Below are 15597 nucleotides of genomic sequence, written 5' to 3'. Positions count from 1 at the left end.
ACGAGAAAGGTCTGCGGAGGTGCAGACAGACCGAGGGGCTCGACCCAGAGAATAGCGCGGGTGCGGCTAAACGACCACTGCGCAGCTACCGACACTTCCTCACCTGTAGAGAGCGAGTAGCGGCTTCTGCCCTGCCTCTACCTCAGTGCATCCAAGGAGGCGCAACTGAGCGTCCTGCCTGCGAAGAGCTTCGCAATCTATAGGGTAGTGGGTGACAATTTGACTCTACTCTTCAGGATGTCCTTTTAAAAATACACCAATTCCTATTCAGTGTGAAGTCTGTGTTGGGCCCCAGAGATTCAGAGATGGTTTGTGGGGTGCACACTCCAGTTCTGGGGAGCTTAAGAGCCACGAAATTAGAATTAGAAAAATGAAGTAGAAACGCCCTTGTAGTTGTAGATGGACAGCATACCTTTATTTTATTTGTTTATTTTTACGTGGTGCTAATGATCGAACCCAGTACTGGAGACTTTTCTCCCACGCAGGCGTTTCTTTGGCCAGTTCCTTTTCTGAAGTACCAAATCTGGTGCTGAGGATCGAACCCAGGGCCTCACACGTAATCCCAGCTATTGCAGAGGCTAAAGCAGGAGGATTGCAAGTTCAAGGCCGGCTTCAATTTAGTGAGGCCCTAAGCAATTTAGCAAGACCCCTGTCTCAAAAAATAAAAAAAGGCTGGGGATGTGGCTCAGCGTTTAAGCGCCCATGTGTTCAATCCCTGGTACCAAAAAACATAAACAACACAACAACAACAAAGATAAACGAATAGAATTTTTAAAAAGGGCTGAGATGAGACTCAGTGGTAAAGCAAGTAGGTTCAATCCCCAGTAGAGAGAGAGAGAGAGAGAGAGAGAGAGAGAGAGAGAGAGAGTTAGAGAGGCGCTAGGGTTGTGGCTCGGCAGTAGAGCACTCGCCTAGCACATTCGAGGCCCTGGGTTCGATCCTCAGCACCACATAAAAATAAATAAATAAATCAAAGGTATTGTGTCCAACTACAACTAAAAAATAAATATTAGAGAGAGAGAGAGAAGGAAAGAAAGAAAAAAAGAAAAGAGTCTGGATGGCTCTACTGGCTACAGTATCCTCATTCACTGACTCATGCATGCAGGAAGATGTGGGTGGGTTGGAATGTCCAAAGATCAGATCTAGGAAATGGCAAAACTGTCATCTCAAAAACAAACAAAAATACACCTGAAAAAAACTGGAATTCATTCAGAGCTTCACCCAAGAAGACTAAATCAATTATGATAGCAGCGGCTACTTAGTCTTTTGGGGGAGTGGGGTAGGTGTGGTGATGATGGATAACCCTGGACAGGAACTGGAAGAGGAAAAGCCCCAAATGGCATGCAATTCCAGCAATTCCCTGCAACAAATCATTGTGTGGCCCTGGCCAACTCCCTTCTTCTCCTTTGGCCTCAATTTTCTTACCTGTAAGATGATTTCCACCTTATAGAATTTTTTGGATGGGAATTATATTGGGGTTTGAACCCAAGTCCTCACATACATCTCACCTAGAGGTTAGATTAGATTAGATTGGTGGTTTTAATTTTATCTATCTATCTATCTATCTATCTATCATCTATCTATCTATCTATCTTATTTTGCAGTGCAGGAGATTGAACCTAGGGCCTTGCAGTACTGGACAAGTGCTCTACCACTGAGCTACATCCCCAACCCTGTCTCTGGGATCTTATATGGAGAGTGGGAAGGGGAAGGAAAGCACATCAGGGAAGGCTCTAGCATCTTACCTTTCTTTGTTTCTTCAATCAAAGTAGCTCTGCTTTTTTCTGGCTTACATTTTGTGGTCTACTAAAGAAAAAAAAAAAAAAAACCCACTATTTGAAAACTACCAAACTAATTGACCACTAAATGCTTATGTCATTTGTAGCATCAATTACAAAACAAGTCCTTAAGATAGTGCTCTGCGGTGCCCCCAATCCCAATAAGCACTGATATTGGATCATTTTCATTTGACTGAGCAGGGAGAATTAGCATAGTTGTTGAGAGATCTGAATAAGATTGTTATAGAATATAATAAGAGTGTTTGTATTTAGTATCTTATATTGCATGCAGTATGTGTTTAATACATTGTAGCCAACCATTATGAACTAGCTTGGTGAAAGAGAAATGTTTGTGTGTGTTTGTGTGTGGTTCTGGGGGTTGAATCCAGGACCTCATATATATAGTAGATGCTCTACCACTGAGCTACTTCCCCAGCCCCTTTTTTTTTGGGGGGGGGGATACTGGGGATTGAAGCAGGAGCACTTGACCACTGAGCCTCATCCTCAGCCCTATTTTATATTTTTTATTTAGAGACAAGGTCTCACTGTGTTGCTTAGTGCTTCACTTTTGTTGAGGCTGGCTTTGAACTCACAATAGTCCTACATCAGCATCTAGAGCCTCTGGGATTACAAGTGTGAGCCGAGCCCTAGCCCCTTTTTAAATTTTATTTTGAGATAGGGCTTCACTAAGTTGTCCAGGCTGGCCTCAAACTTATGATCCTCATGCCTCAGCCTCCTGAGTAGCTGGGATTACAGGTGTGTATGCCACTGTGCCCAGCAAGAAATCATTTTTTTGTGTGTGTTTTGTTATAGCAAATTAACAGTAGGGATGTAGGGTTGGGGTTGTGGCTCAGTGGTACAGTGCTCACCTAACACAGGTGAGGTACTGGATTTGATCCTCAATGCCACCTAAAAATAAATAAATAAAGTCATTGTGTCCATCTACAACTAAAGAAGAATATTTTTAAAAATGTAGGAGTGTATACTGGGCATGTCTATACTGGAGTATGTCATAAGGTCATGGTTATGACTAACTGGACTCCCGAGCATATATATGTGGCAAAATTACTACAAGTAGGAAAGAAGCATAACACTACCAAGAATGGCGGGAAAGCTGCTTTTCTCTTCACCCTAACCCCTGAACCAGCAGCCCAAGCCAGTGATTATCCAATATTTCAGAAAGAGCAGAAGATGACAAAAAATATGAGAAGAAATGTTCATCTCAATTAGATTGTTATACTCTTGAGTGGCAAGGGAGGCACCCAAACCAAAAGATGAGTCAAAGGCTCTATGCTGGGACCCTGGGCCTATGACCAGCTTATATATTCCAGGCAGCAGTGTGATTACAGAAATCTAGATCCTGAAGGAGCTACTTGTGGATCTGTGGCTCAGGAACCTAATCAGTAACATCCAGCAGGTGGTTGTATATAAGGAAGTTTTTTTTGGTTCTGGGAGGGTAGACAGCCTGCTCGAGAAGATGGCCAGCTGAGATGGACTGCAACTTGGAGCCAGAATCACATGGTTAAAGTCTACAGGTACTCAGAGATGTCTCAATATCATGAAGTCATGGGTATTTGGCTGAGAGGGGGAGTGCAGGATTGAGAAGGGGTACCATGAATAAAGAAACTAGTTAGGAGCAGAATCCAGGTACTGGAAAGGCTGGGTATAGTGGTACACACCTGTAATTCCAGGTACTGGGAAAGCTGAGGCAGGAGGATTGCAAGTTTTGGCTGTTCTGGCAACTTAGTGAGACCCTGTCTCAAAATAAAAAGTCCTGGGAATATAGCTCAGTGGTAGAACACTTTCCTAGCATGTGTAAAGCCCTGGGTTTAACCCCTAGTAATAAAATAAAAAGGAGGATATCCACAAACCCAGGAAAGCCTGGTAAAAAGAGTCATAAATATTTTCCGACAGATTCACATAGAATTTTTTTGGAATAGCCTGATTTGGGGAAATTGTGTGCCAAAGTTAGGTCAAGGAGGCCTGCAGCCAGGTTTCCATTTTCTACACTTACTTTAAAAAAATACTTGTTGAATTGTAGTGAATTTTTCCTGTTGATCCAGAGGTTTTCGATGTGCCCTGTAAGACTGAGTTCTGCCCCATCCAGGCCTGAAAGAAAGATACTGGGAAAACAGTCCTCCCATCCATGGGGCCTGTGTGCCTGAGCTGGTGTATTGGTTGCCCTCCCATAGGATTGGGGAATAAATGAGAGGACACTTTACATAAGTCTCCCCACCCCACCACTTGCTCCTGCTTTAGGACCATGTAGTCCTATATCAGAAAAGGGAGGAAGTCATTTGTAAATGGCCACCATCCTGTTGTCTAGACAACAAGGAGGAGATGTGGTCTTAGGGAAGCTGCAAGGGCAGCAGAAGGCTACACTCGGATTTCCTGTCAGAGGTGGGGTCTTGTATATGCATAAATAAAAGTATCCTCCCAAATAACCCCCTCTAACATAGTTTGCTCAAAAGCAGAATTCAGCATTGAGTTCATCCTCAACCCCTTCCCAAAGTATAAAGTTTACTTAGCAGCAGGAAAATCAACATGGCTAATGTGGTACTGCAGTGTCAGCAGTAGGGTGAGAGCCTTTTAAACCCAAAGATATTAACACCAGTTCACCCCTTCTCCCACACATATAAATACCTTATGACTAACAGCTCATATTTGCAGGACATTGTCCAGAGTCAGGAGAAATCTGTGGCCTTATAATGGAGACGCTGACTGAATTATCTAGAGTGAGACCCACACACTTGACCAATTAGTTCAGTATGCTAAGCATTTGAATAAGTGCCCTAAACAGAATCCAAGACTTTTTTATACATTGTTATGTCACCTGGAAGGTTCTATCCCAGTGATAGATTTTTGTATTGGAACTGACTAGTAAGTCATGTATGTGCCTTTTGCAGTGTGGTATAAATCAAATGTATGTGAATTATTTTTTTAAAAATGCTGTAGTATTGCTACATAGGTTGGATTCTCTAGGAAATGACTGAAATGCTGAGATTTGCCTACTGAGGGTTTATTGGTGATGCTTCTGAAAACTACAGTTGTGAAGAGTAAGAGGAGCAGGATTGAGCAGGGGGGAAAATTGAGGCAAGGGGTCCAGGTTTTCATCCCTCCCCTCACCCCCACCAGCCAGCCATCAAGCAGCCAAAAGCTCTCTGCGGCCAGCACACTGCTGCAATTGGGGAACAAAAATCTTAATTCTGAAGTGGGACCTGGGTGGTACTGCTTTAGACTGTCTGCTACAATTGCTGATGAGTACTTTACTTGCCAAGTATCTCCACTTGTTATTTCATTTTACCTACCCAGTAGCTTGTGAGGAGAGAAGGAATTCCTGAGAATGTTAAAGACTTGCCAGTGACACCTAGGTCGTGTCTCTGGCTCCCACCAGAGTAAACTCTGCTCAACAGATTCATTTCATTCATTCTTTCATTTTTTTTCTTAGATCTAGAGTTCACAAAACTGTGGGATATAAAACAAAAGAAGTTAGTGAAAGCCAAGTAGTCCAGCCACCTCACTTTATTATTTATTTTTGGTGCTAACGATTGAACTTACAGCCTTGTACAGGCAAAGCAGATGCTGTACCACTGAGCTACACACCTTCAGTCCCCAACAAGCTCTCTTTAGTATCTCCCTCCACCCTCCCTCAACCTCCCGAGCCACTGAGACAATAGGTGTGTGCCACCGTGCCTAGCCCACTTTAATAGTTTTTTGGAGGGGTTTTGGGAACTAGGGGTTGAATCCAGTGGCACCTTACTGAGCTACACCCCCTGTCCTTTTTATTTTTTATTTTGACACAGGGCCTTGCTAACCTATATGAATTGCTGAGGCTGACTTTGAACTTGCAATCCTTCTGCCTCAGGCTCCTGAGTTCCTGGGATTATCGGCATGTACCACCATGCCTAGTCTTTTATAGTTTAACTGAGACAAATAAAACAAAACTTTTTGTTCTAGACATTCTGTCTCATACCACTTTATGAAGTCAAAGCCAGAAGAAAATAGCATACTGTTCCTGCAGGTGAGTAAGCTCCATTCTCCCTGTGTCCTAAACTGCCGATTAGCAGTAGATTAGATACACACAGATGACTTCTCTTGATTCATTTCCAAACCAATGACATGGTAGACATGACTATTACTAAGAAAACAGATATTTCCTCTCTTTTTAATGACTTCACAGTATGTCTGCAATCCTTTATTATGTTTCTAGGACACAAACACAATGTCAGTTAAAGGTCAAATGTGTGGATTTTTGGTCCTTAAAGACTTATTCTTGAAGTAAATCTTCCCAGTGCTCATCTCATGCTCAGAGCCAAAATGAAGTGTATCCATGCTGGCAGAGGACACTTGAATTTCATTCAGCTTTCACTCCTGAAGTTTCTTAGTCAAAATGGATTGTGCTTCCCTTGTTTTTATTCTGCAGATTTAAAATTTTGTATTGCCTGGGCTGAGAATGTGACTCAGTGGTAAGGTTATTGTTCAATCCCCAGCACTTCAAAAAACAACCTTTTTATTGGTGATGATTGGTCTCTGTTTACAGTCCCTTGTGTCTCATTTCTGTTGAGTAGGTCAGTCAGTTACCTCAACCCCACTTAATAAAATAGGTGAACAGAGGCAGACTGAATAAAAAGTTCCTCTCCCACATTTCTCAGAGAGCTTTCCACAGAAGCAGAAAGAGGTATGAATGCTTGGCCTAGAAAGAAAGCTGGAAAGCTTCTGGAATGTTAAAAAAATGTACAAGGGAGCCAGGCATGGTGGTGCACACTTGTAATCCCAGCAACTCAGGAGGCTGATACAGGAGGATTACAAGTTCAAGGCCAGCCAGGGCAATTTAGGGAGATCCTGTCTCAAAACACAAAAAGGACTGGGGATGTAGCTCAGTGATAAAGTGCTTGAAAGTATGAGGTCCTGTATTTGTACCACACACACAAAGAGGAAGAAATGTGCATAGAAACATAGACCTTAAAAGAAATTAGACTGCAGACTAGAAAATAATTTTAATGCAAGTATAAAGGATCAGTCCACTGCGGTATTTTTCCTTCTTCTTGCTTTATAGGCTGCTCCTTCGTATGACTCTAGAAAGAAGAGGACCAGGCCATATTTCTGTCTGTGTGGGAAGCAATCTCTCATGCTGGAAGCTTGCTGCCAGATCTGGAGGAGTGCCAGTGTCCTTTAGATCCAGGAGCAGACACAAAACAATAAAATAATTTATATATGGTTTATTGCCTCTATCAATTTCATCTCTTCCTCCTTATAGTCATGGAACAGCTGCATCATCCTTGGACCCATGGGGACCAAAGTCACTTTTAAAGAACCTGCAAAATGAATACATAATGAGGAAGGGTGAACTTCTTAGGAAGGGGAGGATAGGGGAAAGGGCAAAAGAACATGGGTCTTTGGAAGTATTTCTTTGCTGACCAAGAACCAGAGCCTGAAAATAGGAGCAGAAGGAGGGAAAGATGAATTTGGAGAAGGAAGGAAATAGATAAATGTACCTTCTCTGCTGAAGGGCAGCCTTTACTGTTATTCATGTTGATATTCTTCATGGAGATGAGGGTGATGCTGTCTTTTTCTCCATTGGCTGTGGAGCAGCTGGGGCAGGAAGGAAGTTTGAGTTACAGAAAGAAGCTGGAAGGGCAATGAGAGGCAAGGAACCCAGTAGGGGCAGGGGGAGGGGGGCGCTTCAAAAACATCTATATTTAGGGGGTGCACCATAGTGAACCAAGAGTGAGCTTTGAGGGGCTGGCATGGTGTCTCAGCGGTAGAGCACTTGCCTAGCATGCACGGGGCCCAGGGTTCAATCCTCAGCACCACATAAAAATAAATGAATGGAATAAAGGTATTGTGTCCAACTACAACTAAAAAATAAATAAATATTTTTTTTAAAAAAAGAGTGAGCTTTGAAGCTTCAAAGACTTGCATTTACTACCCATTACTGATTTAATCTTGATCAAGTTACAACTTCCCTACAGCCTCAATTTTTGAATTTTATTTTTTATATTTGGTATTGGAGATTGGACCCAGGGCACTCTACCACTGAGATACACCCCCAGCTACACCCCCAGCCCTTTTTATTTTTTAAATTTGAGACAGGGTCTTGCTAAATTGCTGCCTCAACCTCCCAAGTAGCTCAGATTATAGGAATGTGCCACCATAGCTGACCCCCTCAGTTTTTTAATTATATAAAATGAAGTTATATTTACCTTGGAGAATTGTTGAAAGGATTTGAACTCATATTGCACATTACATACTATTACGAGTGACCCAATCAATAAGAGGTTCCTAAACTTAGAGGAGGGGTCTTATCTTAGAATCTGCATTCCTATAATTATCATTAAGGGCTTAGCCCTGGAGCTGAAGAGTTCCTTTGGGGGGGGGGGGCGTGGCATTTGCCCGGAATCCCAGCAGGTTAGGAGGATGAGACAGGAGTATCACAGGTTCAAAGCCAGCCTTAACAACTTAGCGAGGCCCTAAGAAACTTAGGGAGACCCTGTCTCAAAATAAAACATAAAAAGGACTGGGGACGGGGCTCAGTGGTTAAGCACTAGGTTCAATTCTTGGTATCAAAAAAGAAAAGTTCCCATCCATCTCGTGTCACTTGGTTGTTTCTCTTCAGGTCTGCCACTGGCCTTCCTACACCTACCCCCCAGCCTCAGTAAAGGCGACAGGATTATGGTGTGTGTGTGTCAGTGGTGTGTGATGTGTGATTTGTATGGTGAGTGTGTATGGGGTGTATATATATGTGTGAGGTGTACGTGATGTGTGGTGTGTGGCATGTGATGTGGTGTGTGTGTGTGTGTGTGTGTGCACACATGTGTGTGTGAGGCAGGAAGTGTTTTCCTTTTGGAGTAGAGAAAAAGGGGGTCAGATAGAAGATGCCTCCCTTGAACTTCTGACAGTCTTACCTTTCAGATAGTCCTGAACTCCCTGGTTTCTGGGGATCTATAAAAATGCAAGGACATACATTAGGGTCACATGCTATAATTCAGAAGTTCAGCCTTCCCCTCAAAGCCCACCCAAGGGGATCTTTCCAACTCATCCATGGGGCTTATAGGCTTGTGCCATTCCTTCCCTCAGCCTGAACTGGGTGTCCACCTTGGCCTTGGGCTCCAGGTCCCTCAGCACAGGGGAAAGACATATACCTTCTGACTCCTTGTTCTTCCGACACTTAAACCTTAGACTGACCACACCGACTAGGATGATCACCACAACCACCAAGATGACAATGAAGCTGATCACACCTGAACAGGGAAAAGAATGGGGTTAAGGAAAGATGATGACGGGGGACAAGAGGGGGCAACAAGAGTCCAGAATACCCTTCCTGGCTAAGTACTATATAGACAGGCTCCGGGAACAAAGTGAATTTCACTTCTCTGCTGAGCAAATGAGCTATCAGCCTGCTGTCCCTGGCTGGAGTGGGCTTTGCAGCCTAGCTCCCTCCTGTCATAAGAACATGGAGTCCAGCACAGCCAAAAAGAGCTGGCTAGAGGGTCAATGGAACCTTTCTTCCATCAGTGCCTTGCTCATTAGCCAGTCCCTCCTGGAACAAACGGGTGAGATTTGAACTTGTGTGCTCAGACCCAGATCCCACCCCACATCCTAATCTTCCCTTTCTTTCTCACCAAAGGCAGCCACAGTGAGCACGGTCGCTAATGTGGGGCTAGGCAGGATGGTCAAGTCTTCCATCATCCTTGGCTCTATGGTGACTGAATTAGAAGTATCATTTTGAGATGTTTCTGAAACAGAGTGGGTTTGATGTATCAGTGAAGGGTGCTGACACAGCCACCAAAGACAGCTAGCTTCTCTCCTGCTCCCCATATACAACGCTACAGAGCCACATCCTACAAGACTTCCTTGCCACTCTGGCCAGATCTCATGGGGATAGAGGGTGGAAATGTGGACTGTGAAGATGTGGGCTCATCTGAACAGCACTGCTAGTTGCTCACGTTACTGGTTTCAGAGGATTCCAGAAGGTTCAGGATGTTTCCCACTACAATTTGGAGCCCACAGGAAAAGGATTTATGCTTTAGAGCTAGGAAGCCAGATCAGGCTAGGTAGAGTTGTCTGTGTTTTGCCAAGGATTGGAGATGATTCAACAAATTGGGTTGTCAGTTAAGGAGACAGTACAGGTGTTGGGCCCTCTTAAAAAGTAGCATGTCACTCTACTCCTCCCCTGTTCAACTAATTGTATCTCAGGCCAGACTGCTGTTCCATTTCCTTATCTCTCCTCACCCCCACCCTCCCAAATAAATCTGGAGAGTAAACTATCCAAGAGCCACGGGACAGCTTGAGAGAAAGGGCCACAAGACATCTCCAACCCCCTTCTTTGCCGTGCAGGACATACCTCCCCTTGCGCTGCTGCCGCCTCTGCCACTGCTGCTACTGCTGTGTGGAGCTCCGGTGCCTGTGCGGGAGACAGAGGGTGTCCACCCTCCCCAGCCTTGTCTGAGAAGCATAGCCTTTCTCGACCTTTTCTGCCCTCCAGCCCCTTCTTCTTTTCATCTATGCCTTTCTTGGTCCCAGGTCCAGTCTCATTTTGCCTTCTCTGTGGCCAGGCCTAACTTCCTGTCTCAACTCCTCTCCAATCTCTTTCATTATTTCCAAACTAAGGTGCAACTGATGTGGCTCCTGGCCTCAAGACCCCGACACCTGTGCCTCCCGAGGAGGGGAAGAAGGACCCCACCCAGATGTAACCCAGGGTTCTTCACCCCTGCCCCTCCCACCCGACACCTGTGCCTCCCGAGGAGGGGAAGAAGGACCCCACCCAGATGTAACCCAGGGTTCTTCACCCCTGCCCCTCCCACCCTGAGTACTCACTAAGTTCCGCTGTGTGCTTCTGTGCCTGGGCCTGAGTCAGGTTCTTAAAGGAGTGCCCATCTGTGATGCTTGGTCTCCCTGTTACAGGGTTACTGGATCCCAGAGGGCTTTGTGGGGTCTTCTGTGAAGTTGCTGTGCATTAGGAAACACAAATGGCCTACTCAGGGCCTCAGGCAGCCCGTGCACAGAGAGGGCTCGTTAGTCCAAAATCCTCCTCTTCTTTACTGCTTACAACTCCAGAAGCAGCCATTCTCTGGTTCACCTCTGGGCCTTTACCCTTGATGTTCATTCTGCCTGGCACATACCCCATCATCCTCCACCTTACCACCCCCACCTATTCATAACTCCTTCTTGGTTCAGTTTTGGAGGCCAATGCCTCTGGGAATCATCCCTGGCCCCCCAAGTCTGAAGGCTGATATTTGTCTGGCCTCTATAGCATTTTTTACTCTTGCCCATGAACTTTCCCCCTGCTTTATAAAAATTGCTAGTGTGAGGCTTTGTAGGCTTGTCCCTTCCCCCACTGGTCTTTAGTCTCCTGTAGAGAAGATGCAGTGTCTGGGTCCTCCCCAGTTCCTCCCTGGATGACCTCTGTGGTATCAAAGGCTGAGTACCTGGGATACTGGAGCTGAAAAGAAGCCTTGGGCTGCCAAACTCTGAGGAAGATTTTTCTCCTGCAAGGATGGAGGCAGATGGAGAGTTGGGGGTTAGGCAGGTTTGGTGAAACCCCAATCCCTTGCCCATCCAAGAACTCTGGAGCTTTAAACTGGTTTGAATGGCTGGGGGAAGGGGATGGGGAGAGGGAAGGCCCCCAGGCAAGCTCACTCACTCACCTGTATTGGGAGAAGTTGGCTCCGTGACCAGACTTAAACTGCTAAAGGGTCCTGAAACAGATCGTTTTAGGTTGAAGGGTCTGCTACCTCCTAGCTCTCTGTGCCCTTCTCTTCTTCTCTATATCTGGCATTTTCTGGTCTTTCTTCCTACTCGTCCTCCACCCCCTTCATTCTCTCCTCTTTCAAGACATGTTAGGCTGGGCCAAGTGAAAAATATCCCTCTGTGAGCTCAGCCTTAGAGGAGCCACTGAGAACTGTGGCCCCAGCCGCAGAGCCCTGGGGTCAGTGCTAAACTGGCCTAGCGCTCCTCTCACCTTTCCTAAGCTTCTAGGCCCAGATGCTAGAATAAGACCCACAAGTTGGATCCTACCCTGAGCAGTCTGGAAGGAAGGCGCACATGGCGGAGGGCTAAAGGATAGGTCTCCAGCTCATGGTGTTGGCTTCCATTAGAAATGGGACTCAATTGCATCATTACCACCACCTCATGGTCCAGAGTCCCAGAATCCTTTCCTGGCTCTTGACCAATCTATGGGTACAGTATCAACCTCACACAAGATTGGGGGAAGGATTTTTTTGTTTTTGTTTTTTGTGGTACTGGGGATTGAACCCAACTCATGCATGCTAGGAAAGCACTCTACCCAGCCCAGAGGAAGGTTATTTTAAACTAACATCATGTTCAAAGAGAGAAAGCCAATAGCCTGGCATGTCTGGACAAGGACCCAGGATTCCAGGTCTCTAGGCTAATGTGCACCCTATATTACTGCTCAGGCCATTCATTTTCCTCTGTGAAGATTGTTCTCCCAAGGGGAGGAGATGGGAAGGTGAATGAATGAAATGGGTAGGAAGAAAGACCAGAAAATGCCAGATATAGAGAAGAAGAGAAGGGCACAGAGATATAATGCTTATGTTAGGGTGTGTGTGTGTGTGTCTCTCTCTCTCTCTCTCTCTCTCTCTCTCTCTCTTTCTCTCCCCTCTTCCCAGCCAGTGGTAGGGGCCCGCACAGGAAGCAGGTTCTGAGATGTGTACAGGAGTCAAAGAAGCTCTATAAGGAGCTACCTACCAGTTTACTTTCACAGGCAGAGGCTTCTTTGGAAAAGGTCATTATTGACCAAACCCAGAGAGGAGTCAGTTACTAAGAGTCCCGGGTCAGAAGCCTCATTAGCCATTTAGTACATTTATGTGTGTGTCTGTGGGTTTTTTATTACAGATGTGTGTGCGCTTATGGTCCCCTATCTGTATCCTGCTGTGGACGTGGGCCCTCAAGGGTCAGTTGGGTTTGCTCACTTTCCACAATGAAATCATTCTTGAAACCTGTGAACAATGTGAAAGGAAAACAACGTGGGGAAGTGGAGCCGCCCAGCTGGGTTCCCGTCCCTTTACTCAGCCTGGGCCGAAGGCCCCTGCCTGGCCCTTCTGCTCCTGTGGCCTGTCATCATCAGGGAAGCATCAAGCCCAAACCTGGGTGGATGGAGGCGGCTGGGTGCCAGGAGCCCACCCCCGCCTGTGGCAGCCTGCTGGTTTGTTTATTTTTCTTAAGCCACTGCCTTCCTCCATGGGGCTACCACTTAGAGAGTGTGGAATTAATTGTTTCCAAGCTCAAGCTTGCCCAAACCCTAGGCCATGTTTTATCAGGGCACAATCTGACAACCCTATTCCTTTGTGGGTGAAGGATAGAGAGAGGAGTTAAAACTTATAGAAACCCGAGGCTAGAAATAAGCCTTTTTAGCTGGGGATAACTTGGGGAAGACTTTCAACCCATAGCGCACCTTAACACTATCAGTTACTGATCCAGCGTATCTTACAAATCATCGAAGTGCTGTAAGAAGTGGTCACAGTGCACCAACTTCAGCATTTACCTAGAAAGAAACCTGTCTAGCATCTTGGAAGCAGTTCCAAAGTCACAAGCTTCAAGTCTCATTTGCCTGCCCTCTCTTTGACTCCTGTCCCCTTCTGCTCCCTCAACTTGTCACCTGTAAAGATTCACCTGCAAAGATTCACTTGCAAGTAAGGGAGGAATTAGAGTCAGGTTTTTTTCAGCAGGCCAGGTACCTCTGACCACTTGGCATGTAGACACCCAAAGAACAGTGGACAAGGGAATTTCTGATTTTCCTGGTCTCCATTCCCTAACCCCTCCCTGCTTCATTTCCTCCCAATCTACCACTTCCCTATCCCTCTGTTTTCCTCAGAGCAGCATGTTTAGTAGGTAAAATCATGGATTTTACAGTCTGACAAGCTTGGGTTCAAATCCTGCCTTTGTCACTCACTCACTGTCTGACATCGGACTCAGTTTTCTTTAAAATGCAATTTTTATGAGGGGATAGGGGTGTGACTCAGTGGTGGAGCTCATTTGCTTAGCATAAGCAAAGTCCTGGATTCAATCCCCAAGGCCTAAATGAATTAATTAATAAACACACACACAAAAAAAAAACCCATGAGATGTTAGTATCGTACAAGTTTTTGCAAGGAAAAGAAAACACATGTTCAACACTTAACACGGTGCCTGACAGTACATGCTCAATCAGTGCTAGACATTTTAATTTTTGCCCCACTTTCTCAAATCCTCTGAGTTACAAGTCGGCCCTGACTCTGTAGCCACAGTCAAGTCTCTTTGTGGGCATGAATATGCTCAAAAGGATTCCTGGGTTTACCAAAATGAAGGAGACAGCAAATGCCCAGAGCTCCAGAGCTCAGAGGATGAGAGGTTTAGGGAACCCAAGGAGGCTAGTCACTTAGGAAGAGTGTATATAAAGCCTGGGTATATGCCTGGGACAGGGCAGTGAGTCAGAAAACTGGGAGAAGTCTAGGCCCTTGAAAATGCCTCATGAGTCTCCCCCTGCAGTTTCTGTTACAGCCTCCCCTTCAGCCCCAGATCAAATCTCTGACTCTGTCCTATGTGGGCAGAGAGGCCTGGTTAGAGTTTTATTCCCAGCCAGCGGCTTTCAGAAAAATGTCGGATATCTCTAGGAGGCAGAATAGTCTGATACTCAGGCCCTCTCATCCTACCACCAATCAGGGCAGTCACCTCTCTCCATGGAAGTGCTCTTGCACTCTCTCTTTCTGCTGCTTTGAACACAACCTCCTAAATCTTCCATAGAGGACTTGGGAGGTGGGGGCGGGGGGTGGTTGACCAAAGGGAAGTTGCTGCCCTGTGAGTCAGAGTGTCCTGGACTTCTCACGGTTACCAGCAACTGCTCCCTAATTAGAGCTCCTTCATGAGCTGGCAAGAGACCTGTCTGAGAGGTGTTGCTCTTGAGTCCTCTCCTCTGGAAGTCATCTCATCTAGCCCCCTGGGTGAGAATGTTATACACAACTGCTTTGGTAAATAGTTCTTTGTGTCTAACCTTAGGCCTTCTTGCTGTGATTTGAGCTTTTAGAAATCCCAGGTTCTTACTTCTCACCAGCAAGGAAAAAAAAGAAGAAGAAGAAGGAGAAGGAGAAGGAGAAGGAGAAGGAGAAGGAGAAGGAGAAAGAAAAGAAAAAAAGAGAAAGGTGATCTGTAAAGGCCCGGACACAATTTTGTACTCCAACAATCTATAGGGTGACCATAGCACCCAGACCCAAGGGAAAGGTTGGATGGAACAGCTGCAGGCTTCTTCTTGCCTGTGTACCTTCTGGAAGGAGCTTTCCAGCCTCAAGCTCAAGCCAAGCCAGTTGCTTCTCACATTTCAGGGGGCCTACCTCTATGAGGGACCCAGTTCTCCCTGAAAATTTTTCCACAAATGGATTTAATAGTATCTCTGTTTTGTCCCTGCCTGGTAATGCCTACCCCACCCCCCAGTCGGACTGATCCCCATTGTGGAAAGGGTCTGGAATTTCCCTCCCTCAGGCAGATCCATGGATGCAGAGCATGTGTGGCATGTGTCCCAGGGGAGGGATGAGTGGGAATTACTAAGGGAAAGTGGCAAGCGCTCCTTACCTTGGAGGAAGAGCAAGCCCAGGATCGCCCAGCACAGCTGCCTGGCTCCGATGGTCCCCATGTCAGCTGGGTAGGTGGCCAGCAGGCAGCTGCTCTGTGGAGACTCTATCCATAGTGGAGAAGAGAAAGGGAGTACTGGGGCGGGGTGTGGGGTGGGGGTTGGCTCTCCAGGAGCTTCCTGTCAAAGAATAGAAGGAAACAGATTGGGACCGGCTCCAGGGGCCCTGCTCAGCACGCAGCCCAGATGAGGATGTGA

The 15597-nt window shown here is 45.9% G+C and overlaps 1 protein-coding gene across 2 annotated transcripts; it reads right to left on the bottom strand.

Annotated features, from left to right (window-relative positions):
• Nucleotides 1-6750: 6750 nt before the first annotated feature.
• Ecscr (endothelial cell surface expressed chemotaxis and apoptosis regulator) lies at nt 6751-15459 on the bottom strand. Of its 2 annotated transcripts, none has more exons than XM_076855984.2 (10): nt 15342-15459; nt 11426-11476; nt 11207-11266; nt 10596-10727; nt 10123-10209; nt 9401-9514; nt 8921-9019; nt 8684-8720; nt 7274-7370; nt 6751-7093 (listed from the first exon to the last, which is right to left on the bottom strand). In XM_076855984.2, exons 1-10 carry the CDS (start codon nt 15400-15402, stop codon nt 7085-7087), a joined length of 747 nt encoding a protein of 248 aa, XP_076712099.1. In that variant the 5' UTR covers nt 15403-15459; the 3' UTR covers nt 6751-7084. The 2 variants fall into 2 exon arrangements, with proteins under 2 accessions (XP_076712099.1, XP_076712100.1); XM_076855985.2 differs by having other exon boundaries at nt 10123-10182.
• Between the last annotated feature and the right edge of the window lie 138 nt (nt 15460-15597).

This window comes from Callospermophilus lateralis, chromosome 5 (assembly GCF_048772815.1).
Source record: "Callospermophilus lateralis isolate mCalLat2 chromosome 5, mCalLat2.hap1, whole genome shotgun sequence".
NCBI classification, from domain to species: Eukaryota; Metazoa; Chordata; class Mammalia; order Rodentia; family Sciuridae; genus Callospermophilus; species Callospermophilus lateralis.
The sequence above is the reverse complement of the archived record's forward strand: the minus strand, read 5'-3'. Positions and strand labels throughout refer to the sequence as shown.

Excerpts from the sequence above, each read along its gene's own strand:
- Ecscr (XM_076855984.2), bottom strand. The coding sequence starts at position 15,402 with ATGGGGACCATCGGAGCCAGGCAGCTGTGCTGGGCGATCCTGGGCTTG. Across the intron at positions 10,210-10,595 it reads GAAGCACACAGCGGAACTTA|GGTGGACACCCTCTGTCTCC; the intron begins GTGAGTACTCAG and ends AAGGCTGGGGAG. Across the intron at positions 8,721-8,920 it reads GAAGAACAAGGAGTCAGAAG|ATCCCCAGAAACCAGGGAGT; the intron begins GTATATGTCTTT and ends GCATTTTTATAG.